Consider the following 25398-nt stretch of genomic DNA (forward strand, 5'->3'; position numbering starts at 1 on the left):
TTGTATCTTACTAAGATACTATACACGTTACAACTTTGGCCAAAATAAATAGTTGTGAAGTGTTTCCACGTGAGTGTCTTTGGTAAAAACACATGAGAAATCAAAGTGCCAGAACCAATAGCAAGAAAGCAGCAGATGTCTTGCTTGTGGTGGGAGCAGATATGCTGCTTTTAATACACTGATAGAGAATTCTCAGTTTAGAGGTGCTGTGCTCTAGTGTTCCAGACAGTTGATAAATACAGCGTAAAAGTCTGGGATGCCAAAAACGGCTTCACACCTTGCTATGGTCAGGGAGCCCAGATGCTGTCTTAGCAGGAGCTGAAACTCTGAATGTGCTGCAGATCCCACTGCTGCTGAGGCACTATTCAAAATCCGCCTGCGTGCCATCGATTGCTGACTTCTCTTTTAAAGCTGGTAACGTTCCTGGTCTTGCACAAACTATAAGTGTTGCCTCGATCTGTTTACTCTTTATGGAAGGCCAGTCTGCATATCTGACCCAAAATGTACACAGAGGTTGTCTTTGTATTTCTGGTGTCCACAGAAGGATTATGAACCAGGACCTGTTTTGGGTAAAATGTAGGCTGAGCACATTGTCCAACCATATATTAAGAGAAAACAATGATGCTGAGGGAAAATGAAATAACGGGGGGGGGGGGGGTGTGCACTGGTGTCCCACCCGTGTGCGCCTGTCTTACTGTGAGAAGATATTTACAGCAATAGAGGGAACTGAAGGAGAATAGTTAAAACAACTGGACTCCTCTGAAAAATGAAATAAAACAAGGGGAAAAAATGACGTTTGTTTGGAGGATGTGAGGGGGAAGCATATGCAAGCAAGAAAGCATGTACATGTTAAACGTGTAGCAAGAATCCCTAGCTTGCAGAATTCTCTGCAGAAGACTTCTAACCACAAACAAATAAGTCAACAAATGGGTCCTGGAAACAAGAGACAGCAAAACTCAAAAATTAGAGCAGCCACCTGCATGCATATAGAATAAGGGAAAGAGTGCTCGCATATGCGTGTGTCTTGTTTCTGTTACTGAATAATTGTCAGGTCAGCCCTCAGGAGTTTCTTTTCTGCTGTCCCATCTTTAATTCAGTTCTCCACATGGCCTGAAGGTGGGTCGGCCCATAGTTTCTCAGTGAAACAGTTCTCAGTGGGCTGTATTGCACATTATATTTACCTATGATTTCAATTAAAGCTAGTGTGCACTCTTACCATGAGCTCATAGTTTGAAAGTTGGGTTTTTTTTCTACTAACATTAAGCTTCATACTGAAGTAGAAGGCATGAGCATTAAGTTATCTGCAGTGTAGGCAAGGCTGAGTGATTTATCCAGCAGTTGTGTGCAGAGGAACACGCTGAATTCACCAAAATCCTAGCGAGGGATTAGCAGGTTCATAATTAAGAAGGCCTGGAAATAAGAGAGATTGGAGGTTTTTCAGCACAGCTGTGTAGTTGGTGCTGCGGTTCTGTCTTCAGACAGAGCCTCTGCCTTCAAAGCTTCAGTTTTGTTGCTCTTCTTAAAAGCCATGTAGTAAACGTAAATATATTTCATATAAATGCATACAGTTACAGAAACCAATGATGCCAATTCTTCATCTTCTATACTGAACGTTCAAAACTGCCGCCACATTTTATTATATATTGTGCCATATGCTCAGCACAACAGATCATGTTGAGGCTCTTTTAAGGCATGTCTTTTTAAGGATACCTTTTGTCTAATTCCTGTTCAATGATTTCAGAGAATGATCTTACATAAGATTGTGTATTTATTGGGATCCTTTTCAAAAAAAAGGAGGTGGGGAGCTTGTTGGATTAGGCAGCAAAGCTCCCTTCAGGAATGCTGAGTTTTAACTGAAGTATGTGTGAGGTCAGACATTTATTTCAAAGATTAATTAAAGATTAGGTTCCTGTGAACCCCATTTAACCTGCATTTCTATTCCTTTTGGTACGGCAAAAAAATCTTACAGCTGAAACCTCCTTTCTATTCTGCTGGTTTTCCTCTTTACCCAGCATAAAGCAGTGAGGTTTATGAGAAGCCAATATTTGTACAGAATTTGTATTGAGTGTGAGATCTGAACTCGGAGGCTATAAGCTGTGTACTTCTTCACATAGTGCATAATGCTCACAAGAAGTAATTAGGTTTGTTTAAAAACACAGTTTTTATTAATTTGAACACTTGTCATTCTCATGCCAACTAGAAACATGGTATCTGTTACAAAATGTGGCGATTATAAGGTTGTGCTGTGCTTAAATATTTCAGGAGAGAAAGAAAGCAGTGGCTCGATCCTTGGCTCTCCCTGAAGCCCATGAAAGGAGGCTCTTTCTTTTTTTCTCCTGAGAGCACCAGACCAGAGGAGAGCAGCAGGAGGTAACAGCTGTGTTCTTTGCTGTTCTCCCCTCTAAGCCAGCTGAAACACCAGGGGAAGTGGGCAAAAGTGAGCCCTCACTTCCCCTTTACAGCAGGAAAGCGGGTCCCATGTTGCAAGGGGGGCAGCCCTGGCGGTTGCTGCCTCAATGTGTCAAAAGCAAAATGTCACTGTTTGGTTCCCTCTGTTCACCTGCCTGAAAGCTCCTTGGTTGGGAGTTCTAGTCCTGTCCCAGCACAGGCTCATGTGGTCCTGGTGAGGCAAATGCCTTACTTCTCTATGTGCAAAAGAGAGATGTGTCAATGTATCAATGCAGTGCTCACACTTGGTGTGATTGCTGCTGCACTTCCGCATCCAGAAATACTGCAGGAGCCTGATTAAACTAGACATCAGACAATGAGAATCAAGACTGATCTTGGTTTGCACATCTGTTTCGTTCGGTTTTTGCTCAGCAGTGAGAGTGCAAAGATGAGTTTTTCTTGTGTTTCTTGTAAGACTGAGATAGTTGGAGTTACCTACACAGTTTCTGTGGAACTTTTCTTTATAAGATGTCCAGAATTAGTCCCATGAAGGAGGACATAGCTAGACTGGCAGCGCGCGAGATCAACCCTGCTGTGGACTTGAGATTAGAAATCTAAAGACTGTTACGTTAAGATCAAGGGCATAAAGTTGTGGTGAGAAGCATTTGTCAACTTTTCCTCTTCAGTTGTAACATCTTTGGCTACTTTAGAGCCCACCATAGATGACGACTGCAGATTTTAAATTTGACTTGAAAATTGTTTTTAACTACTTCCCAGAACTCTATCCAAAGTGCGATTACTTTTTAGTTTTGCAGTTTGGCTGGTGGTTTCTAGCTCCTCCTTGTCATGGGTAGGTGTCGAACAGTCAGTGGTTTCCTGATAAGCACTATTTGCCTGGCTGCCTTTTTTCCAGAACCATTGTACAATGGTGTCTTTGCTGCTGAAGATCTGGACAGTGTGCCAGAAAGACTGTTGGACTTTTGGGATGTTGAACACAGCACACTTTGCAAGCACATGACTTCTCTTCAAAGAGAAAATGTCCATGCTATTGAGTGTTTGTTTTGGGAGAAGTAATTGATGAGGTCGTGCCTTAACACCAAATACTTCATTAATTCAGGTGTATTTAGCAATGTTTAAAATGTTTAGTGCTGGAGGTTTTTGTATCTGGTACACACAAAAGAAAGTCATTTTATATGCTTATTGTCACCATGAAAGAGACTTAACTAGCTGGCATCAGACAAGGATGCAAGGATTTCAGTGTTTGAAGGTTTTAATGCAATTTTCTGTTGAAACTAAGAGGAATGGGAGGAGTGATTGAGTGAAAGATCACAATGGCATGTAATGGAGTGAGCTGGTGTTAGTCACTGAATACTGTAAGAGGAGCACAAGTGCTGGCGTCAGATAACTACTCTGAGATCTGTGGGTGAAATGTGTGTGGGGAAAGGAAAAAAAAATGAATTAACAAGATGATTTCCTGTGCCCCAAGTGTCCTGGAGCAAGAGCAATTGGTTCCCAGGCAGGGTCTCAAGTTACTCAGAAGTTTGGCAATGAAATTCCTCTTGCTCTTCTGGAGCCCATCTCTGGTTAGCCCGTGGGTTCAGCAAGCACCAGAGAAGTTTCACAGCAGCCCATGAGAGGATGCAATCAGATGGGCCCAAAGCCTCCTTCCACCAGAAAGCCAGGACCTTTTAAATAACAAGGTAGTGACACCCTAAAAGTGTCACTAAACATTAGTCCGGACAAGGAGACAGAAATGTGATGCTGGATCCAATTGCCAGCACATGGTCTGCGGGCAATAAAGGACAACATAATCTCCTGCCACCAAAGTTTACTCCAAACACCCAAATATCTACCATGGTTTGTGTATGGACACCTAGAGCTGATGAGTGTCATACACTGCTATTCACCCTGCTGTTCACCTCTGGAACTTTTGACAAATAACTCAAATCCTTTTTAACTTCTCCCTGTGCTTTGCCTTAATTTTTTCTTAGGGCACCAAGCTGCTGGTGTTACATAGAGCTTGTGAAAAGACACTTGGTTCTCTGTACCATAAAGACACAAGGTACTGCAAGTCTTGTGAGGCCTGTCTCCCTGGACGGCCTCTCCTGGCGTCACCCCTGCACTCTTTGCTGGAAAGGTTAGTTGAGATGAATCCAAAAAGTGTCCAGCTCCTTTGGTCGATAGGAAGTTTCTTTTACTCTAAACAAATTTTCACCTCTTTCCCTGTTACTCAGTGAAGATTACAAAACTATGGCTGCAGGTAAAGGGTTAATAAGCTGAGGCCTGAACACCAGCTCTGCTCCACTTTACACATGGGATGGGAGAAGTGGATCTGGTTCATGGGGAGACCTCCACAGGAGCATCCATGCTTCCTGTTCCTTTTCATTTTCCGAAATTTACAGGTACCCTTTCTCCCCACACACAGTGTAAAGTTTTTCTGTGGCACTGGTGGTGCTTGTGCTTAGAAATATGTTTGCACTTGTGCAGGGAGTGGAGGCAAGGTGAGCTGCTTGGGATGGATCTATGGAGAAAGAGCCCAGGATTGATAAAAAGCATCTAAAAGCTACTGAGCTGTGAGGTTGTCCTGTGCTGGAGAAACCACCTTATGGAAAAACCAGTCTAATACCAAGGTAACCCAGCTCAAATCAGCTACATATGCAACAATGCCAACTGGTTTGCAAGGAAAATACATGCCTGGAGAAGAAGTGGAGGAACAGGGCACCAGGTTTTGCTTTTAAAACATCTCTGTCCCACCATTCTTCTCTCCATAGTTAATCCCTTGTGGTTTTGGTCGTGTTTTCCCAATGAGCTGCTGTGTGGAGGGGACTCCCTTCACCCTCGCTCTGCTATGCAGGCCCTGCTCCCAGCAAGGGTTGGGTGCTTCCACCATGGGGCTGATGCTTCTCTGGGAAGAGGATTTAAAGAAGGAAGGATGGCTGCTGAAATTGCCTCCCTAATTAGAAACCAGAGTTCAGCTCCTGTACCCTATCTTTACAAGTTGTTGCTTTTAAACTGTAGTCTTGAATTTGCCAACCAAAACCTCCTGCTGCACCAGGCTTCAGCTCATGGAAGCAGAAGGCATTTCACCTCCCAGCATGAAGGAAAACTGCCTTTTTCCCCCGAATGACAGGCCTGTTTCTTGATTAATGTTTTTACCAGAGGGGAGATTGCTGATGGGGAAAGATCGTTGGCAGCTTCCCATCAGTCAGTGTCTGCATTCAATCTTGATGCAGCTGTGGCTTTCCAGTGAAGATCTCTCTCCCTGTGTGCTTACTGACCATCATCATGGGAAAAAATAAGGAGTTGCTCTTCTGTGTGATCTAGATGGCAGTGAATGTCTGATTTTGATATGATGCACATGAGTGTTAATGATTTCTTGCAAGATCTGAATCTTATCTTCATGGGCCAGGTCCTGATACTGCCCTCAGATTCAAAAGGCAGCAGCACGAGAAACTGAGGGATGCCATGTACTGGCCTGCTGCATGTGCCATGATGCTTGGGGCACACAGGCAAACAAGGGGCCAGGTGCTGAGCTCAGACATGATCCAGGCTAATAACTCATTTTTGCTTGGGGCTGGATTTACAAATCCCCCATAGCTGATCCAACCTCCTTCCCTGTGTGGCCTCTGCTGTTTTCAGAGAGGATATAGTTTTGCCTTCAGTCCCCAAAGGTTGGTTGGTTGAACATGAGCTTCTGACAGAAAACATCCTAACTCTGCTCGGGCTGCCTGCCTGGAAGGGAGCTCACTTCTGAGGGGAGTCAGGGTGATTTTTGGGGCATTTAACAGGGCAGCTGATGGGTACTTTGTGAGCTGGATCAATGTCCTCAGGGCCTGCTGAATGTGCTGATCCAAGGGACCTTGTTCCACCTCAGCAGTGAATGTTAAGGAAGAAACCTCTTCTGCCATCCCAAAAGACAAGATGGGGAAAAAAGTGTTCCTCTTGTTCAACCCAGCTGCCATTCAGACACTTTCTCCTTAGCTCAGTCTGACCTTTTCTTTTTCTGTTGCCATCATTCTCTCTATCCCCTTTTCCAGCTCTGCTCATTACACATGTGGCCTTTTCTGTACTAGCTGCTGCCCAGAGCAGTGGCCTGTACAAAATGCATATTTCCACCTTCCCAGCAGAGCAAATAAAGAGCTGAGCATTGCAGGCAGGGCTTCAGGATCCCTTGCTGCTCCAGCCAACTGCTGGCCTTGCTGCTCTGCTGGGGATGAGCATTTAAGGGGGGCAGGAGTCAGCCTAGATCCCCACTGGAGCCAGGACAGAGCTCCCATCCTTTGGGCCTGGGAAAAATCAACCTGGGAGCAGGGTGACCCTGCAGTAGTTAGGGTTTGCCTGATTATCAAGCACTTATGAATGAGAAGCTTCCTTATCAGGATCCCCCTTCTGGATAGATGTTACCTTGCCTGCATGCCTTGCTGCTAAGTGTCAGGACTGTGGGTGCCCATGCATTCATGGGAGTCCATCACAGGGCTGGCTGCTTGTTGGAAATACAGGCTGCAAAGTAAACCTGTGCTGCCTGGCTAGGAAAAGCAGCAGAGAGAGTGGCTGTGTCAGACTGCTCCTCTGGACCGAACTGCTTCATCAGAGTTTATGTGTGCTAAAGCAGAGCAGGGGTTAGTGTCCTTCAAAGAATTGGCTGAAACACCCTCCTGGGGTGTTTTTGGATTAGTGAAATGAGCCCACTGGGATATTTTTCTTTTCCCTACATTCCCTGTACTTGGTAACAAGATGGATGTCCTTATAGCAGGCACTTTTGCAGTGTGGTCCCCATTTAGTGATGTTACTAAATTAGTTGTTACTCCTGAAACCAATTGTGAGATTAAACAGCCTCAAGAATTATGACTAAAGAGCAGTTTAGATTTTGAAGTGTTTATTACAGCTTAAGGGCTACTCCAAGATTTTTCGTGCACATAAGGAAGAGTCTGGGTGTCTGGTCAAGGGGCTGAGTGCACGGTGCTGGAGCTGCCTCTAACCCCACTCCCCAAATTAACGCCTTAGAAAAATGCGAAGCTCTTAATCTGCTTTGCATGTGATTGAAAATAATGGCAGCGCTTCAGTGCAGCAGTTGTAAGAAATGCTTCAGGAGTGAACCACGTTATCAAACACCTGCTCCTCATCTGCTTTCTTCTTTTTATAGACTCATTCTGTTGGGGCATTTAATCCTCCAGTCTATATACACAGGGTCTATGCGAGAGGGGTACTACCCTATGAATCTTTCTTGCAGTTTACAGGAGGTAGATTTGAGGTAGCTGACCTAGGTATGGTGACTATCCTCTTCTCTGTGGATTTAAAATATATGAGTTAAAAAAACCTCTTGAACTCTGAAAGTCATGCAATGGGCATGTTTCAAGGTTAGTGTTCCGATATAGTATAGCTTGTGTGCTGTTCTCTGTTTAAAAAAAGAAAGTGTGTTAACTTATAGCAGTTTGTGGCCTCTAGCTCAAGGTGAGATTGTTTCATTTGTGCTGATTACTTGCATTTTGTGTCCTGAGTGTTCTACAGAGACATAAATAATCGCACAGTGTTCCTCGGGTATCCCATGGCATTCCGCAAAGGGCATGCTTAACTCTTAAAGACTTGCTCATTGCAGACTGCTTCAGATCCAGGTCTACAGTATCATTTTCATGTTCATAGGAAGGTGAAAAGCTCTTTGCTTGTCAAGTGCAGCAGCGTGCTGGTATCAGTGGAGTGCAGCAAGGCAAGAGAAGATGGGCACAGGCTGACACTCCCTGCAGGCTTGGGGCCCCCATTATGCAGGTGTAGTGAGACAGGAGAGTGGAAATTTTGCTTTGGCCTTCCCATGGTTACCAATTGTAAAGCAATCTAATTTCCTGAGGCATGATGCTGACACAATAACAAAACTGCGTGGCAAAACTGCCAGTGCTACAAGTTCCCCCATTGGCTGATGGTACGAGACAGATAACTTGGCTCTGCAAGATCCCCTTTCAGATATGGGGCTTTTGCAGCTCCCACCTACCCCCAGCAGCTCCCCCCCCTCCTTCAGGATTTGTGGCCCCCAACAAACATGTCCATTGGTGGGTACTGCTCTGGCCACATCTCATGAAGCTTCCAGTGCTGGGTGGAAAAAGCTCTGGGAAGGTGGGAAGGGCAGAAATAGCTGGTGGAGGGGCACTTTCCAACATGGGGAGGTGTTTGCACATGCTGGAGAGGTGTGGAAGTGGTTGGCATGTGCCTGTGATGAGCAGAAAATGAGAGGTGTTATTGCAGGGATGGTTTCCACAGCCTTCAGCAGGTGGAGGCTGATCACCTCCGCACACATGTTTACTGGCTTCCTATTTATGCTGAGCCCCACCTAAAAAAAAAAAAGAAGAAAATGAAAGAAAAATGAGTTGATGCTAAAAATGCAAAGTAAAAATTTGGCTGCAAGGAACAACCACAGCACGTGAGTCTGTCTGTCCTCGCTTGCTTTGAGTCCTCTGTTTTACCTGTGCCAGAAAATACCCCATGGGCAGAAGTTTATAATAAATCTCATGCAGCTTGATCCCTGAATCTGGTTGTAAATCTCAACCTGAGGAGCAGAGCCACTGGAGGGGTCTCCTCCACCTCTCATGGGGTTTTGGTAGAGTGCTGTGCCCTGGGGAAAGTCATCACTCAGCTCAGATCCCCACTGGGGGCCTCTGTGGAATTTCCACAGTGTAAAAATAGATGTACCACAGACAACTTACACTATCAGCTGCATCATCACTGAAGGTGCCAGCAGCACGTTAGGCCCATGTGTTGGTGCACAAGTTAATCCAGCAGCTAATGGTATGATTGAGAAAAACCCCCACCACTTAAATCACCTTCTTGTTTGTAGTTTATTCTGAAGCGCACATAAGTCTGGTTTAATTGCAACTAAAAGACAAGCAAAAGGTATGAGCCTAGCTGAAAGGCAGTTTCCATGTATTTATCTATATAGGGGCTTTCACAGCTTTCCAGACAGACCTCTTATGGAGCCACATGTTGTCCAAACAGTCTGCCATGCTTCCTGGGGTGCTTGTACCATACAGTAATGAGCTGGTTGGGCAAATCTGCTGTGTCCTGTCAGAAAGGAGCTGAAATATTTCTACCGGCATTTATTCTCTAAATGAATACGTTTTTCACTTTTGCTATAAATATCTAAGATTCTGCTTAAAAAAAAAACAAACCCAAACCTGCCATGAGATCCCAGAAATAGTTTACTTTTCTGGAAAGAAGATTATTTTCCAGTCAGTGAATCTTGCACCAACTGCAAGCAGCCGGTTCCTAACTTTCCTGGTGGACTGACATGGGCTTGAAGCAAGGGAAATCACTGCCAATGTCAATGCAAAAATGCAATTGACTGAAAATTGGATGACATGAAGAGCTGCTGCTTTTTCTCTTCAGAGGAAACAGCAAATGCCCTGGAGCCCTCTGAGCAACAGGCAGGCACTAGGCAGGATGCACACCTAGACCACAAGCTGCTGGCAGAGCACACCTTCCATTGGCTTGGTTGGTGCCAGGTTTGCTTTTTTTCTTGGGCAAGACTGGAAATGAAGGCATTGGGGATTTTTTCCGTGCATGATGAAGGCCAGGAGGCCAGAGTGCTGTGAGCTTTTCTGTACTTGTCTCACTGCTGTCAATCAGGAAGTGATGACGCAGGTTTTGGGTTGGGTTTGAGGTTTTGGAAACCTTTTCTAAAAGTTGATCTCCTCGCCCCATCATATTTCTGAAGTGTGAAGCCGTGGTGAAGGCTGGTGGAGACCAGAGGGATGCCAGCCAAAACACAGCTCCTCATCAGATGTAATGGGAGGATTTTCCTGGCTATTTGTTTAATCCTCTTTGTGGGATACACAGCACAAGGTAAAACAGGGCGGTTATTCTCTTGGTAATCCTCTTTCTGGGCTATGCAGTGTAGGCCAAGTAGGGAGTCTCTGAATTTTTCAAACTGAACTTCTTCTTTCTACTCGGCAAACTTGTTTTGCTAACATTTCATTTTCTGGAGGGGGAATGGTAAGAAAAGGTGCGTTTTTGCAAGTGGCACATTTCTGTGCCCCTTTCCCTATGAGAAAAAGACTATAAAATACATCGCTGTATGTGTGTATATTTTCAATCCATGTATTTCAATTTGTTGTTAGTTTGTTGGGGGTTTTTTGAAACAACATAGTGGTCCACTTACTACTGTTATTCAGTTATGTAGTTGCAGACAAAATATGTAACAGTTCCCATGTCATAACCGCTATGGTCTGCTTGCTTGTGATGGCAGGAAACTGATTCTAACTGTGGGGAAATTAAACGTTTATTCAGTACAATATTGCAACACACAGCCCTAATACAACTAAAAGGAAATGTTGATTCATGATGGTATGCATCCTGTGGATTTATTTCTTGTGAGAGAGAGGTGTTCTCCGAGTATGTACAGTATCATTTATCCCCAGACCAAGGCTGTGATAGTGATAAGCTTTAATTAATATCTAGCACTCAGAGGTTGAGGGATTATGGCCTGGTTTTTGTATGTTGTTTATTTGCAAATTAGTTAGCTGCAGTTGTTTATTATGTTGCCACTGTTGTTATTAAAAACCTTCTTAATAATATGAGAAGAAAATAAGTGTTAAAAAGGCATGTGCTGTAAAAGCAGGAAATGATACCCATGAGATCATTTTTCTCTTACAGAAGTGTAGGAGGTAGCTGAAAGTCATCTAGTATATTTCAGTAACATATAGGGCAATAGAAAAGTGTAATTACAGAAAGATATTCCCAAGAAATGGAGAAAAAAATAGTTTGAAGTGCCAACATGGGGAGAATGTGTCAGGAGGCTTCAGAACAAATTAATTACATAAGACAGAGAGGAAGGATGAAATGCCACTGTCTTTATCTTTACTACGCAACCGTTATTTTCTCCTTTTGGTATTTTTTGAAGACTACTTTTTAGTAACAGCCCCAGTCAGGTACCTGGGGAGCACCAGAGCTGCAGCTGTAGGTTTACATAACTGAGTCATATCTAGGAGACACCTGAACCATCTCTCAAGGCGGCTCTTGGCACACCTTGAATTTCCAGCCTCCCTATCAAAACTCATCCCGTTCAACTTAAGGGAGCTGAGCTGAGTCACTCAAAGCCAAAGCAGAGTTGTCTGTCACCCTTGCTGGAGAGAAACAGAAAGGGAGGGTGCAAGAGGCAGCTCACTTCTGGGGTGACTTGTCCCTAGGGGAATCTGAGGTACCTCCACCAGCTTTGGGGAGAGCTGCAGGTGGCTGAACCCACAGGTCCCCCATGGATATGCCATGCCATGCCCCAACTGTGAATAAGCCCTGCTGTGATGATGGCATGAGGCATGGGTTTCCCATTAGGTTTTCAATCCTGATTCCTGTGGACTTCCTATGCCCATGTGTGAGATGCACCTGATACTTCTGAGAGAAAAGATGTCACTTAGGATGTCAGTAGCCATTTAAAATGTCTTCAGGGTTAATTTAGTTTTTGGTGGTTGAGCAACCAGGGCCTCACAAATTGCTTTCTTCCACTCCTTTAAGCTTTATTAGGTACTCATAAAGTTAATAGTCCTGGTGAATAACATCCTGGTCCTGGTGAATAACACACAGCTAATTCGATCAGGTGCTCCAGTGCAGAAGGCAAGGTACAAGAGAGTGAGGTGCCGACCTGATGCCTGGTCTGCTAACTGCATTGAAGAGAAGGGGCCCTGGTTTTACATGCCCGCTGGTGGAGCCAACAGGATCCTTCCTCCCATGGCAGACCCGTCCCTGTAAGTTCATTTGTCAAATGTTTGTTGTTAACTCTAGCATCCAAAAATGTCCGGTATTCCTGTCTCAACAGTCCTGTCACAGGTTGGCTCACCCATGGGAATGTGAGGCTTCTGTGTGCACATCTAAGAGATAATAAACTAAATTTGAAATAAATTTGCTGCCACTCTGCATTTCAGGATGAAGCGATACCAGGAGCTGGGTGACATATTCCCTCTCTCAGACGAGGAGTCCGGCTCTGGGTCTGACACCATGGTGGAAGCAGAGCCAGCCTCTGGGTCAGGGCTTGGTGATGGCAACAGCTTCTCTGAGGTGAAGCTGCCTGTCTTCCTAGCGGGTCCACGAGGCAGTGAGCTGAAGCAAAAGCTAACGGAGGAGGATTTGCTCCTGTAGGGCTGCAGATAGTGGCCTTCTTGTGCCTCCCACACCCCTTCCCCAGTGCCTGACAAAATGCGACGGCCATGAAGCAGTTTTAAACCAACTTCAATAAAAACTTTGCCTTACAATCTTCATTGCTTTCACTCACTAAAAAATCTTCTTTGTTCAGTCTTTTGTGGGTAGGGCAGCCACCGCCAGCAGTGGAGAACAGGTTCTGGGGCCGTGCCTCATCCGTGTGGATGTTATTGTGCTCCAGGGCTAATAACTTAAAAACCTTCGTGTGGTGGGAGCTTGTCACATAAAATACTTCCAAATGGCTGCCTCGCACCCTGAAAAGCACAAAATCCTGTGCAAAAGTTTTGGGACCACGATGAGGAGTGTCCGAGGGAACTGGGGTTCTTCAGTCTGGAGAAGAGAAAGCTCATGGGGTCCTTACCTCTACAACTACCTGAAAGGAGGTTGCAGTGGGGTGGGGGTGGTTCTCACTCCCAAGTAAAAAGAGATAGGACAAGAGGTAACTACCTTAAGCTGTGCCAGGGTAGGTTTAGACTGGATATTAGGAACAATTTATTCCCAGTGGGTGGTCAGCCATTGGAACAGGCTGACCAGGGCAGTGGTGGAATCATCGACCCTGGAAGTGTTCAAAAACCATGTGGCCCTCGGTGACATGGTTTAATGGTGGACTTGGCAGTGCTGAGGTAATGGTTTGACTTGATGATGTTAAAGGTCTTTCCAAGCCTGGTTGATTCTATGGTTCTGCTTTCACCCGTTATTTCCGGAGAGCGCCACCCCCCGGGAGCTGCCACCTCCCAGCCGCTAGGCGGCGCCATGCAGCGCTCCGCGCAGGCACCGCCACCGAGCGCACCCTGTCCCGCCCCCGGGCCGGCCCTTCGGCGGGCTTGGAGCGGGAGGCGGCGGCAGCGGGAGCGGTGGAGGGAGGCGGTCACGTGCGGCAGGGGGAAGGCGTGGCTGAGCTGTAAGGTCACATGACAGGGGAGCGGGCCGGGCGGCTAGTGCTGGCGGCGCGCGGGGCGGGTGGTGAGCGGCGGAGGGGAGCGCACCATGGTGAGTGCGGAGGGGCGGCCCCGCCACGTTACACGGGACGGTACTGTCCAACCGCTGCTGCCACGCTCCCGACCGCCGCCTCAGGCGATGGCGGGTTCGGCCGGGCGGTGCCTCCTCCTTTCTCTTTTCCCCTCCATCCCTTCCTTCCTCCCTCCTCCCTCCCTCTCCACCTGTGGCTCCGGGTTGTGCGTGCGGAGAGCCGAGCCGCCGGCGCGGTTTGCTCACCGGTGCCGCCGCTCCTCTCTCCCTCACCTCTGGTCGGGCTGCGGAGCGCCCGGTGACACCCTTCCCCCCGACGCCGGTCTGGCCGCCCCCTCCCCGGCCTGCGTCATGCGGCCGCACTGCTCCCCGCTGCCTGCCTCGCCCCGAGCTGTGCCCGGGCCGGGTTGCGGCCGCCCCACGTGAGCCACCGTTGTGCGGGGCGGGCTCGGGGAGAACTGACAAAACGGCAGGCGGAAAACAACGGTTTGGGTGGTTTTAATATAATTTATGGATTAAGGCTTGGAATGTTTCCCAGCTTTTCTGTCCCCACATGTCTTCAGCAGGACGGGGATTAGCCATGTAACTCGGCTTCCATTTTTCCTACACAGTTGCTGTCGGGGAGGCTTTGGAGAGAGTGCATGTGATAGTCCTGAAAACATCAGTAAATCTTTCAGCAGTCCCTTAAGGCAGCAATTAAAATGACGGTAGTTGGTAGTGATCCTTCAGGGCTGGTGAAATAGAGGCCACTTTGTGCTTAGCAGGCTTGGCCTAGGCGAAGTGCTTGGTGTGCTGTGATGTATAGGTTGAAAAATCCCCACGTTATTTTAAAGAATAAGCTAGATTTGGTTCTGAAGTGTGTGGATTCTTTAACATGTGTCTCTATCTGTTGGACATGCAAAAACTTTTTAGGGTTGTATGTGAAGCTGAGGCTGGGATTTCTGCACTGTTGATCAGCTGCTGGGAGTTCTTCAAGTCCTTTAGTACAGCCATGATACTTAAGGACTGAATGCAGATTGATTTTTTGACCCTGATGAAGCAAAATTTTCAGCGTCTGTCTTTTGCATGAAATCAAGAACATAGCTTAGCACTTGGCCAGCTTCTGAAAACCTTAGTTCTCCTCATTTTTTTAAGCTGTAACATAATAAACCATATGATGGCTTCTTAAAATATTCTTGTTTTGCATAGTTTCCTTGCAGCAGTATCTTGGATAGCAACTGGAGGAGATACCAGCTGTTGACTTCTTTATTCCATATGTTGTCCTCTCTAGATGAGATCATGGCTAATCTCAAAGGGGTACAGTTGAAATATTCATTCACAGTGTCTCAAGAAGTCCTATGTTACCAGTGTTAGGTCTGGCTGACTTTTAAAGGATGATACAGGTTCATAATTTGGAAGGTACTGTGAGAGTATCTTGTATGATGTTTATGTAATGTTCTTCCATGTTTAGTTGGGGGGTGTATAAAGCTAATCTGGAAAAATGAGTACAGTTACTAAGGAAAAAATAAGGGCACGTTCAACAGGAGCTTGTAACAGTTCTTACTGAAATTTTCTTTCTCCCTTCCTCAGGAGCCAAAAATCAAGACTGGTTCTAGTGTGCAGTGATTTTAAAAGAATAAAAAGTTCTCGTTTCAGCATTTACTGCAAATATGTGCTTGGCAGGGACTTGGAAGACAGTTTGGTGTTATGTTTGACCACCTTGTTGGTCATCTGCTTCTTTCCTCTGAGAATGGGAAGTAGCTGTAACTGGGTTTCAGTTATAGTTCTGTCCATCTTTGTGGATTGAACTAGGCTTGCTTGCTTTCTGTACAAATAGAAAGTCAGTTTAATCTTGTGTGAATTGGTGTTATATAGCTCAAGCTTGCACCATGTCTTTGCTTGTCTTGTTGGGGGTAAGCAAAAACTCCTGACACTGCTAAGGAGTATCATTCAGCTCAAGCTGTTCTTCTGGCCTTTTTGCTATTGATGCTATATTTAAAACTTCAGGTTCAACACAATGTGTTGAAATGTGTTTTTACTCAGTTTTTGATATTAAATTGATGAAATGAGAATGAATGTTTCATGTATACCAAATTCATATAGTTAAGTAGATTCTGTTGTTGAGAACATCATATACTTTCTCCAACCACCGTCAAAATTGTACTGAATTAGTGTTGTCTGCTACAGTACATCGAAGCAGATTAGTGTTTAATTCTTAGGAGAAAATGTTGACTTTTGTCCTTATCTTGAGTTTCCCGTAGAGCCACTAACACATTTTGCAGCTTCTTATAAGAAATGTTTGTGCAAGGTCAAAGGATGATCTCCTAGTTTCTTATGTTTGGTGCTGGTCAAAAGTTCGTGCCTAGGGAATGCTGTTGTAAGGTGAGGACAAACACTTGATGCTCATAATAGATTGGTGCCTGGAGCAGTATTACAGGAAAACTTGTAACATCCACTCTATCTGATGGCAGAGTAATGGAGGTAGACTGAATGAAGAACAGCTGCCTCTTGAACCTGTTAGTGCTCACCTTATTGGTTAAGAGGTGTAGCAAGAGACATCAAATAAAAATCCCTATTACCCTTCACCAACCAGAGGGATGCTTTAGGTCTTGTATTATATCCCCTATTGTTGTTTCTTTTCACCCTGCTTTGCTCTGTTACTTGCCTTGTTTCTGATCATTCTTGTTACTGCTATTTCTGCAGTAAGTTATAGTGGGTATAAAGCAGTAAGTTTTTGTTTGTTTGTTTTATAATATCTCAAATCTTAAACCAGATGGAATATATTTGCTAAAAGTTTGTTGTTTGTGATTTGTTTGGTTTGTTTTTCTTTGAAGTGTGGTTTAAAAATTAATTTTTTAAGTGAAACCAGTGACTGTAAACTTTGTAGTGTCAGAAACTGAAGCTGAGTTTCCAATGGTAATGTTTTAAATATTTGTTAGTATTTTACTGTAGGAGTAATGGTAATTACGCTGTGTACTTTTTTTATAAACGCTATTATTTTGTAATAGCTGTTGCTGTTTGTTACTGACCTCATTTCAGTTATTTGTGAGGTGAACAACTGTCTTTTTGTCATTGCTGTTTCTTTGGTCTTTAATACATAATGGCTTTGTAACTTCATGGGAGCACAAATGTTTTTTCCCAATGTATAATGTACAGCTGCAAGTAAATACCACAGTTTAAATGGTGTGTCCACCGTGTAGTAAGCTTTCTAATTCTTTGTTATTCCAGAGTTTTCTTGGAGGCTTCTTCAGTTCTGTTGGTGAGATTGATGTTATTCTCAATGATGCTGAAACACGAAAAACAGCAGAAATCAAAACAGAAGATGGTAAAGGAGAAAAGCATTTTCTCTTCTATGATGGAGAATCTGTTACGGGAAAGGTAAATCTTTTTTAAAGTGAATATTAATACTGTACTGACTCTGGTGTATGAATGCATGTAAGAAGGTAAATGAAAAACTGATATATAAGGAAGAGCTTCAATTTCAGCTTGTGTTGCTATTCACACAGGAAACACTGTTTTCCTCTATGTGGGTTTGGTTTTGTTTTTTTTTTTTTTTTTTTAACCTACAGTCATTCAGGCAACTGGTAAAACAGAATGTTTTACTAGGTTTTTTTTTTAGGTCAACTTGCATTTGTGAATAAGCCTTTTGTGCAACCATGTGCAATCCTATCATTGCTTCTGACAACAAAACTATTCCAGACTGGGTCCTCCTGCTTCTGCTTCCCCTTGAACTCCAAAATCCAGAACCCAGCCATGTAACAGTAGCTTTTGGCTGGCAAAGCCAACTTGTTTTGCACACCCTGAAGCTAAACCTGGTGTTTCATCCCCTGGAGTGGTTTATGGAGTTGCCTAAGACCAGTAATAGATGAAGCTGAGGTGGCTGCTGCATCAACAAGACTTTTTCTTCTTGGGGGTGCATGTGTGTGTGAAGACGGACAATGACTCCTTGCCATCACTCTGGTTTTACTGGAGCCAGTCTTGCTCTCTGAAAGATTCTGTTATGATTTACTTTTCCTCAAAAAAAATTGATCCAGATATTGGGTACTGAGATTGACTTCCACATAACTCCTTTGATCTTGACTAACCTGTTGTCGCATGGGCATCTTTTTGCTCTTAAGATATCTTTCCCTGCTAAGATCTTGGTTTTCTAGAAAGATGCTTTCAGGGATGTGAAACTCTCACAAGATGGGCCTGAAAACTCGGGAAACTGAGAAAACTAGCTTTTTTCCGTTCGTTGCCCTGAGCACTTCTCACTCTTATTGGCAATGCTGAGAGGTGCCTGATGATGAAGCACAGTGGAATGAGGAGGTATGGAAGACTAGTCCTTTATTGGACAGCTTTCTACCTCCTTCCTCCTTTTTACCCCAAAGATAAGTTACTCAAGTAGTTTACTGCCTACTCTGATATCAACAATATACTGGGTTTTAAGGTACAGGAATTTCTCTAGTCATCACTACCTTGTAAGAGAGCATTATGTATGCTTAATATTTACATTTACATAGTGAGTAAAAGTATTGATTTTTTTCTTGTGAGGTTAAGTGTGGTTTTGAGAGTCAGATTCACAAATGAAGGTCTTGATAGTAGATTTTATTATCTGTTATTTTTCATTGACTAACACCACTGTGTGGCTGGCTGCTGAGGAAGGGACCTAAGTTTACTTGACTTGAAAGGAATGCATCTTATGGCAGTTCTTTTCTGGACTTCCAAATATGACTGTCAGAAGATGGCTTGAAGCTTTCTGCCTTCAAAGATTCTAAAAGGATCATAACTAGCTTATGAGAATTCTGCTTAAGGTCTAATTGAGGTTATTAATTTGGGGACTCAAGGGTTTCAAGCTTCATCATAAATTCAGGTTTGTGGATAAGATTTGTTTTTTAACTGCTTTAATGGTGCCTTCATAATGCTTAATTTCATAACCAGCTGCTTGATTTGGTTGCCTTCAAGCTCAGGTAGTGCTATTGAGAAGAGGTTTCAGTTTTCATAGGAACGTAGTCATGTTTGTCTTCGTACTGGGATCATGTATTAAAAAGTGTTGGGAAAAAATGTAACTGGTGGTTTGTTGTTTTTTCCCTTGCTAGGTGAACGTTTCCCTTAAGCATGGAAAGAGACTAGAGCACCAAGGAATTAGAATTGAATTTGTAGGACAAATTGGTGAGTTTAAGCTATAAAAGGGATATTAGGTGCGTGTGCTTTATGGAACTTTGCACTGTCAGCGGTTTGGCTCTAACATTGCAACTTTGTCAGATTAGTTTATAAAGTGCCAAAGGAAGATTATATACTCCTTATTTTAATACGAGTGATGTACTGATTTGTGTTACTCAGAGTCATTGGGAGGGAAGATATGTACATGTGAGAGAGAACTGGGATAGTGAGCATTTCGTCTGTCAGACTGGTTAAAAGTTTGAGTAAGAACCACTTGAGACTAACGTAATTTTTTTCTAACTTTCAATCTTATTGAGAATTGTGTGACATAGATCTAGGATGAATTATAATGACACTGGTCTGGAGACAGGAGGTGCTGTTGCTGTGGGATTGCTGTGTCTATGCTTACGCATTAAGAACTTGTTTCCAAGTGGTTGTCTTAGACCAGTGGTAGTACTAAGCCATTTGATTGTAGACTAGTAGTAATAATAAATTGTTTGATAGGTGGTGTTAATCTGTGGGAGACCAGCTGGGATTTCTGGCCTGTCCTGTATGAGCCAGTCTTGATGCTGCTTAGGTTTTGTGCCTTCAGCAATAAATGCTGAAGCCAAAATCAGGCAATGCTAATTACAGAGAATTATAAGAGGTACTTATTAAAGTTAGCTAAACTGTCATTTAAAAAAATACCATGCTAGTGAAGCTTAAAGTATGTATTCTGTTTGTTGCAGTTAGTTCTTTAGCAATGCCTACTGTAGGCTGCTGAAACTGAAGATAAATTAGAAAAATCAGATACAACATTTGGTCACATACATGTAACTTAAATTAATTATTCTGTTGTCCTCTCCTACCTGCTTCTGCCAAAATAGAGACAGGTTTGTCTGCTAAAAATAAACACTGTAACATGTTTTCCCTTTAACTTCCTCAACTGTAGAACTCTTCAATGACAAAAGCAATACCCATGAATTTGTAAACTTAGTGAAAGAACTGGCCTTACCCGGAGAGCTGACCCAAAGCAGAAGCTATGACTTTGAATTCATGCAGGTTGAAAAGCCATACGAATCCTACATTGGTGCCAATGTCAGACTGAGGTTTGTGACTGTTACGCCTTCTCTCCTCCCCTGCAGAAAAGTAGTAATTTAGCAATTATGCTTCCCTCTTCCTCCTTTTGGATTTCAAATCAGACATGTAACAGCTGGTAACTAGTGTGCCTTGATTGGAGTTAAGGTTGTTATGATGTAGCCATTTCTTCTTTTCTGGAATTGCTCCGTGTTGTTCGTATAGATAAAATTCTTTCAGTTCAGTCAGGTAAAGATGGTCCCTACATTTCTTCTTAGAAGTGTTTTGTCTTGTGTTTTGGTATCTTACTCTTCTCAGCTTAGTCTTAAGAGTGTACTCTTGTTTTTCAAAGGGCTTTTGCTTATGCAATTCTGAATAATTATGGCTAACTTGGTGGCTTTCTTCCTAGGTATTTTCTGAAAGTGACAATAGTGAGACGGCTGTCAGACTTGGTGAAAGAATATGATCTGATTGTTCACCAGCTTGCTACGTACCCAGATGTGAACAATTCCATTAAAATGGAAGTAGGCATTGAAGACTGCCTTCATATAGAGTTTGAATACAATAAGTCAAAGTAAGTGTCACTTAGAACAAAATAAATTGAAATAAGTATCTTGGGGATAGAAGTGTGGAGTACATAATATTTGAACAATCGTGGCATCTGGAGACAAAATGTAAAGCAATATTTTCAGTTATTGTGTTGAGCTGTTTGGTTACTGGGTACTAATTACACAGTGATCTTTGAGAAATACTTGTCTGTTCTGCCTCCAGTGCTGATAGGAAAGTCACTAGCAAATATTTAAGACTTGATTTTTGTATTTATACTTTTTCAGTATGATTGCTGTACTTCCTTTACTAATATGGCAATAATGGAAAGGTGCTGATTGCACTGGTCTGGCTGAGATGCTTTGCTTGGTGGGGAAGTAAGCTCTAAGTAGTTAACAAGCAGATAAGGCAACTGCCTGTATGACTCTTGTATTCAGGAAGGTGTAAAAAAATGTGTTTATTCTTTAATTAAAACCCCAATTCCATTCTTTTAAAGGTATCATTTAAAGGATGTGATTGTTGGAAAAATTTATTTCCTCTTAGTGAGAATAAAAATTCAGCACATGGAGTTGCAGCTGATCAGAAAGGAGATTACTGGAATTGGTAAGAGAAACAAAGTCTAAAAGAAATGGCAACTTGTATGTCTGAGCCTTATGCAGACCTGGAAAAAATAGTTGCAGCTTTGGCTAAACAAATGCTCCATGTGCTTCTTTCTCGCTGCTGTGTCACTACCATTTACATTTTGTGCTTTGGTAATCGTACGTAGTAGGCAACGTAGTCTGTAACATTGACCTGGCATTGTGACTGACTGTTGGGCTAGCTTCACAAATATGAACAGTTGTAAATGGAACTTGGGCATAAATATGCACCATCTTTATCAGTCTTGATAGATAATTAACAAGGGAGAAGGTATGAAATGACTCTTGAAAACTCCTTGCCTCTATAGAGATTAGCTTGTAAAGCAGGCTTGGTAAAGATTAGCATGAATTTCTCATGGTCTAGAAAAGTGCCATTTTCAGTTGGTCTAAGACTGATATGATAGAAATATCAAGAGGCTTTGAAGCAGCAACAGCTTGAATATTGCAGATCAGGCTTGTACATCTTGGAACTAGGAAGGCAGCAAGAGGCTATGGCTCATGACTTCATTCTTCAGTGGCTGGGGCCCCTGTGGAGCTGTTTGTGTGGAGAATGGGAAGGCTTCCATAGCAATAGAGAAATGGCAGAAAACTGTTTTCTTTTGTGGCTAAATTAGGTGTTCTGGTTTCTTCATCCTAGTCTCTGGAGAAAGGTGGCTCTTGTGCTAGGTGATAACTCTTCAGGTTCCTAGTCTAATCAACGCTTATCAGTATCGGTCACTAGCACTGATCACCAAATGGAGTGGTTTCACAAGTCTTATCCCACGTGCTTGTCCCTTATTTAATGCCTGCATATGCAGAGTTCTTTTGAAGTGCTAAATACTGCCTCTTTTTTAGTGTGGGGAGGAGAGAGTAAGAAACAGATGCTTTGCCTGGGAGAGGGTTTTGCTTTTTTTAGCTGTGTATGACTTGTATGCAAGACCAAGTCAAAAAATGTCATGTTGTGTGAATTAAATGCTGCAGAGTAGAAATTGCTGTGATAAAGCTTTGTAAATGTTTAAAACTGAAGCATGTGTTCTCAGAGTGAAAGTTTGTTTCACCAGGACCCAGTACCACAACAGAGACTGAAACTATTGCAAAGTATGAAATAATGGATGGTGCACCGGTTAAAGGTAAGTAACTGTGCTGGTTTTAAAGTGAGCATTTTGAGTTAAAACTGTATTTAAAAACATCTGGAGGGGAACAGATTACTTGTATATTTTTCTTGGAGAAACCACACTTCTTAGGTTGCTGAAATGATAGTGGATTTTCCTTTTTAAAGCAGACATTTTTTATTAACTTAGGGTATTTCACTTGGGATCCTAGTAATTCTTACCCTTCTTTACCACTGGAAATTCTAGGACTAATATTTTATCACTTTGGTTCAAACCTGATTCCATGGTGTAGAGTTCAAGATACTGATCCTGTTGTCTTGCCCGGCTACCATGCTTCTGCCAATGAAGTGTTACCACTTTTGACTTCACACTTGCCTCTGTGCTGTGTTACGTTTGTGATGTTCTTTGGTGGGTTTCCTTTTTTAATTCTTTAGTCAAGGAAGGGGCACAGAGAGTGCTAGGGAAACTGCCTTTATTTTGCGTGTCTTCTGAAATTGTATGAGTGCCGTCCAGTTTTAAGGAACTAATTTAAGCTTTTTCTTTTTTTTTTTAAGGTGAATCGATTCCTATAAGACTGTTCTTAGCAGGCTATGAGCCAACTCCAACAATGAGGGATGTGAACAAAAAATTTTCAGTGAGGTACTTCTTAAATCTAGTGCTTGTGGATGAAGAAGACAGACGGTACTTCAAACAGCAGGTATGGTCTGAGGAATCTTGTTGCAGAATTATCTGTTCTTGTACATGCTGCTTTGGATGTTCAGCATGTCAAAAGCCACCTGTGCTTCATGTATGGCATAACCATTTCTTCTGGTGAGTGCACTGGAAGCTGTACAGAAAATGTTAGCTTGCAAAAAGTAGTCAAGGCGAATGATTGATACTCGTTTAGCAAGTATAAGGTGTTTATGCCATGGAACAACCTTGCATTGTGAATATCCAGGGAAAACACTTTGTGGGTAAAAGAAGCTCGAGTTGCATTTGTTTGCTTGCTTGCTTAAACTACTGCAGGTAGATTTCTCCTCACAGCATTATCACAGGTTCAAAATTGCAAAATTATAGTAAGGGATAAGGCATCTGACTGAAAACGTAACAGAAGTTGAGGTATGAAGGGAGTAGCACTGGAATGAAACTGTGGTCAGAATCTTCCTGCTGAAGAGTAGTCAAGGCAGTGTAATTAAACATGTTGAACAGAACATAACTGCCAAACATAGAGTGGCCATGATGGGCTTTGGGTTTTGAGAAAAAGAGGAAGAAAAACTATAATCCGTTCAAAGTTGAGAGCAGGGTTGTTAAGGAAGAAAAAAGTGACTACTCAAGATTAATAAAGGTAAATGTTCAGGCAGTAACAAACTATGTAAATTTACTTGTGTCATCTTTCTGTTACTTTCCATATGTACTTACTTTCCATATGTACTTTCCATATGTACTGTTCTGTAGCTAATGGGGATGCAGTTTTTGTGGTCTGTGGTGTTTTGGGTTTTGTGGTTTTGTTTGTTTTTTTTCCCCAAAAAGTCTTTGTCTATCAGGAACTTAAAATATTTGATGCTGCTGACTTAATGGTTATTGGTGGTTTCAAAAGTGTTTGCTTCCTCAAATAGGAAATAACTTTATGGAGAAAAGCTCCTGAGAAGCTGAGGAAACAGCGAACAAACTTTCACCAGCGATTTGAATCTCCAGAATCACAAACATCTGCTGAGCAACCTGAAATGTGAACTTGTACAAGGTGAAAAACTTTGTGATACATCAGCAGGTTAAAGGTGGCAGCAGCCTGTGGGAAAAGAAGGCCAGAATTCCCATGCAACTCTCTTCCTTCATCTTACAGTGCTGCATTTACCATACTACTAAAGCGTTCTTCAGTTAAACATGCAAGTATGTATATACATTTAAAATAAAGTGCTTTCTCAAACACTGGAACTTTCTTAAGCTATATTTTATACTGCACATTTACTTTTATTTGATAATGTTATATGCACTTGGATACGCATAATCTTAAATCTGATTATCTCCATGCATGGTAGGCTGGTATATTTGATTTTTGCTGATCACCTATACAGTGTAGACTAAAGCATTTCCCTTTTGTCATGTTGTTTATTGCATGTTTCTTTCCAATGTTGCTTATTTCCATTTGTTTTGTTTTGGAACTACAGTAAGATGCAATTGACTAAATCACACTAAAAATGGAGGTTTACAGTGAGATTCTGTCCTAAGACACTTACTTGTCCTAAGACTTCTTATTACTGTGTTAGACAGGGTTTAACTGAAACTGCATGTATATGCACTATAACTGTGGAGTCTTCGGACACCTTAATAAGGTTTCTGAGAAGCTTTTGAGTCTGTCAGTAGTGAAGAATGTTAGGAAGCATCTTTGCTCTCTTTCCCCCAATTCTCTCTCTGCCATACTTCTCTAAGCCTTTCATGTGGGTTACTCCTGACTTTTGGGTGCTCATTGCCTGGTAACCAGCCATTGTAGAGATGTTGTCGTGATTTCACCTTCAAGTGGTGAGCAGGTGAAGTATTTGAAGGTAATTATCTCTTATTGATGAAATAAATGCTGGTAACAGATAATTTTGCAAAAACATGAAACTGTGATTCCTCCTGGCTTCATGCTTCCACTGTTTTCAGAGTCTGTCTCCTCACTGTCCTGACAGGAGAGATGAAATGTTCTCAAAGGACATCCTCCACCTAGTCCATCTGGACCTGTTATAAGGGCACAAAAGCTCCTTAAGTCTTCAGGAAAGGTATTTTGAAGCCAGGCAAGCCTTAAAACTGTTAGAAGGTTGTCTGGCACAACAGATTGGTTCTCTTAATCATCTCATGCATTTAGTGTTTGAAGAAATAGCTTAAAAATAGCTTTCATCTATTCATAACTGAGCATGCAGTCTGTTATCAGACACATGACTTGGGCATGAAAAGAAGCCTGCTGTGTGGAAGGCTACTTGTGCTTGTAGTTCACTTGGTCTTTAAACCAAGGCTTCTCAACTCTGGTACAAGTGTCATTGGTAACCTTACTTTATGAGTAAGTAAATAATCAAATTACATTTCTGTAAGAACTGTTTTATTACTGTGGCACTTTGATAAAGCAGACAACAATGCTGTACTTTATGCTGGTATACTTCTAATATGGATATCTTTGAGAGCAAATTCAACTCCCTCATGTAAGTGCCTGTTCAGAAAGTTAAAGAACAAAGTAAAAAGCCAAATATTTTCATGGTCACTTGCATGTTGTAATCTGGAAATGATTCCAAGAGATTTTGAAAACTTGATTGTATTTAACCAGCCTCAGATTGTGCAACCATGTATAACAACTGGGAAACATACTGAGCTGCTATTTGAATTATTAAAACAGCTGTATTCTCACTAACATCTGGGTCGTCTCTGTTGATTGTCTCTGCCCTTTGCAGCCGCAGCACGTGTTACTT

General features: G+C 42.7%; 2 protein-coding genes across 3 annotated transcripts; both read left to right on the forward strand.

The window, feature by feature from the left end:
* The first annotated feature begins 10074 nt into the window (after positions 1 to 10074).
* SRGN (serglycin) lies at positions 10075 to 12641 on the forward strand. Its single transcript, XM_005153687.3, has 3 exons — positions 10075 to 10215; positions 11963 to 12110; positions 12288 to 12641. Exons 1-3 carry the CDS (start codon positions 10125 to 10127, stop codon positions 12499 to 12501), a joined length of 453 nt encoding a protein of 150 aa, XP_005153744.1. The 5' UTR covers positions 10075 to 10124; the 3' UTR covers positions 12502 to 12641.
* An 831-nt stretch (positions 12642 to 13472) lies between these two features.
* Positions 13473 to 25340, forward strand: VPS26A (VPS26 retromer complex component A). Of its 2 annotated transcripts, none has more exons than XM_005153688.3 (9): positions 13473 to 13551; positions 16738 to 16887; positions 18588 to 18660; positions 19583 to 19739; positions 20117 to 20281; positions 20750 to 20856; positions 21932 to 22000; positions 22537 to 22679; positions 23578 to 25340. In XM_005153688.3, the coding sequence occupies exons 1-9, from the start codon at positions 13549 to 13551 to the stop codon at positions 23689 to 23691; spliced, it is 981 nt and encodes a 326-aa protein (XP_005153745.1). In that variant the 5' UTR covers positions 13473 to 13548; the 3' UTR covers positions 23692 to 25340. The 2 variants fall into 2 exon arrangements, with proteins under 2 accessions (XP_005153745.1, XP_030909141.1); XM_031053281.2 differs by lacking the exon at positions 13473 to 13551 and adding an exon at positions 14912 to 14928.
* The last annotated feature ends 58 nt before the right edge of the window (positions 25341 to 25398 follow it).

This window comes from Melopsittacus undulatus, chromosome 4 (assembly GCF_012275295.1).
Source record: "Melopsittacus undulatus isolate bMelUnd1 chromosome 4, bMelUnd1.mat.Z, whole genome shotgun sequence".
Classification (NCBI taxonomy): Eukaryota; Metazoa; Chordata; class Aves; order Psittaciformes; family Psittaculidae; genus Melopsittacus; species Melopsittacus undulatus.

Excerpts from the sequence above, each read along its gene's own strand:
- SRGN (XM_005153687.3), top strand. The coding sequence starts at position 10,125 with ATGCCAGCCAAAACACAGCTCCTCATCAGATGTAATGGGAGGATTTTC. Across the intron at positions 10,216-11,962 it reads TGTGGGATACACAGCACAAG|GTGCTCCAGTGCAGAAGGCA; the intron begins GTAAAACAGGGC and ends TAATTCGATCAG. Across the intron at positions 12,111-12,287 it reads CCCATGGCAGACCCGTCCCT|GATGAAGCGATACCAGGAGC; the intron begins GTAAGTTCATTT and ends TCTGCATTTCAG.
- VPS26A (XM_005153688.3), top strand. Across the intron at positions 16,888-18,587 it reads GAGAATCTGTTACGGGAAAG|GTGAACGTTTCCCTTAAGCA; the intron begins GTAAATCTTTTT and ends TTCCCTTGCTAG. Across the intron at positions 22,001-22,536 it reads GGATGGTGCACCGGTTAAAG|GTGAATCGATTCCTATAAGA; the intron begins GTAAGTAACTGT and ends TTTTTTTTTAAG.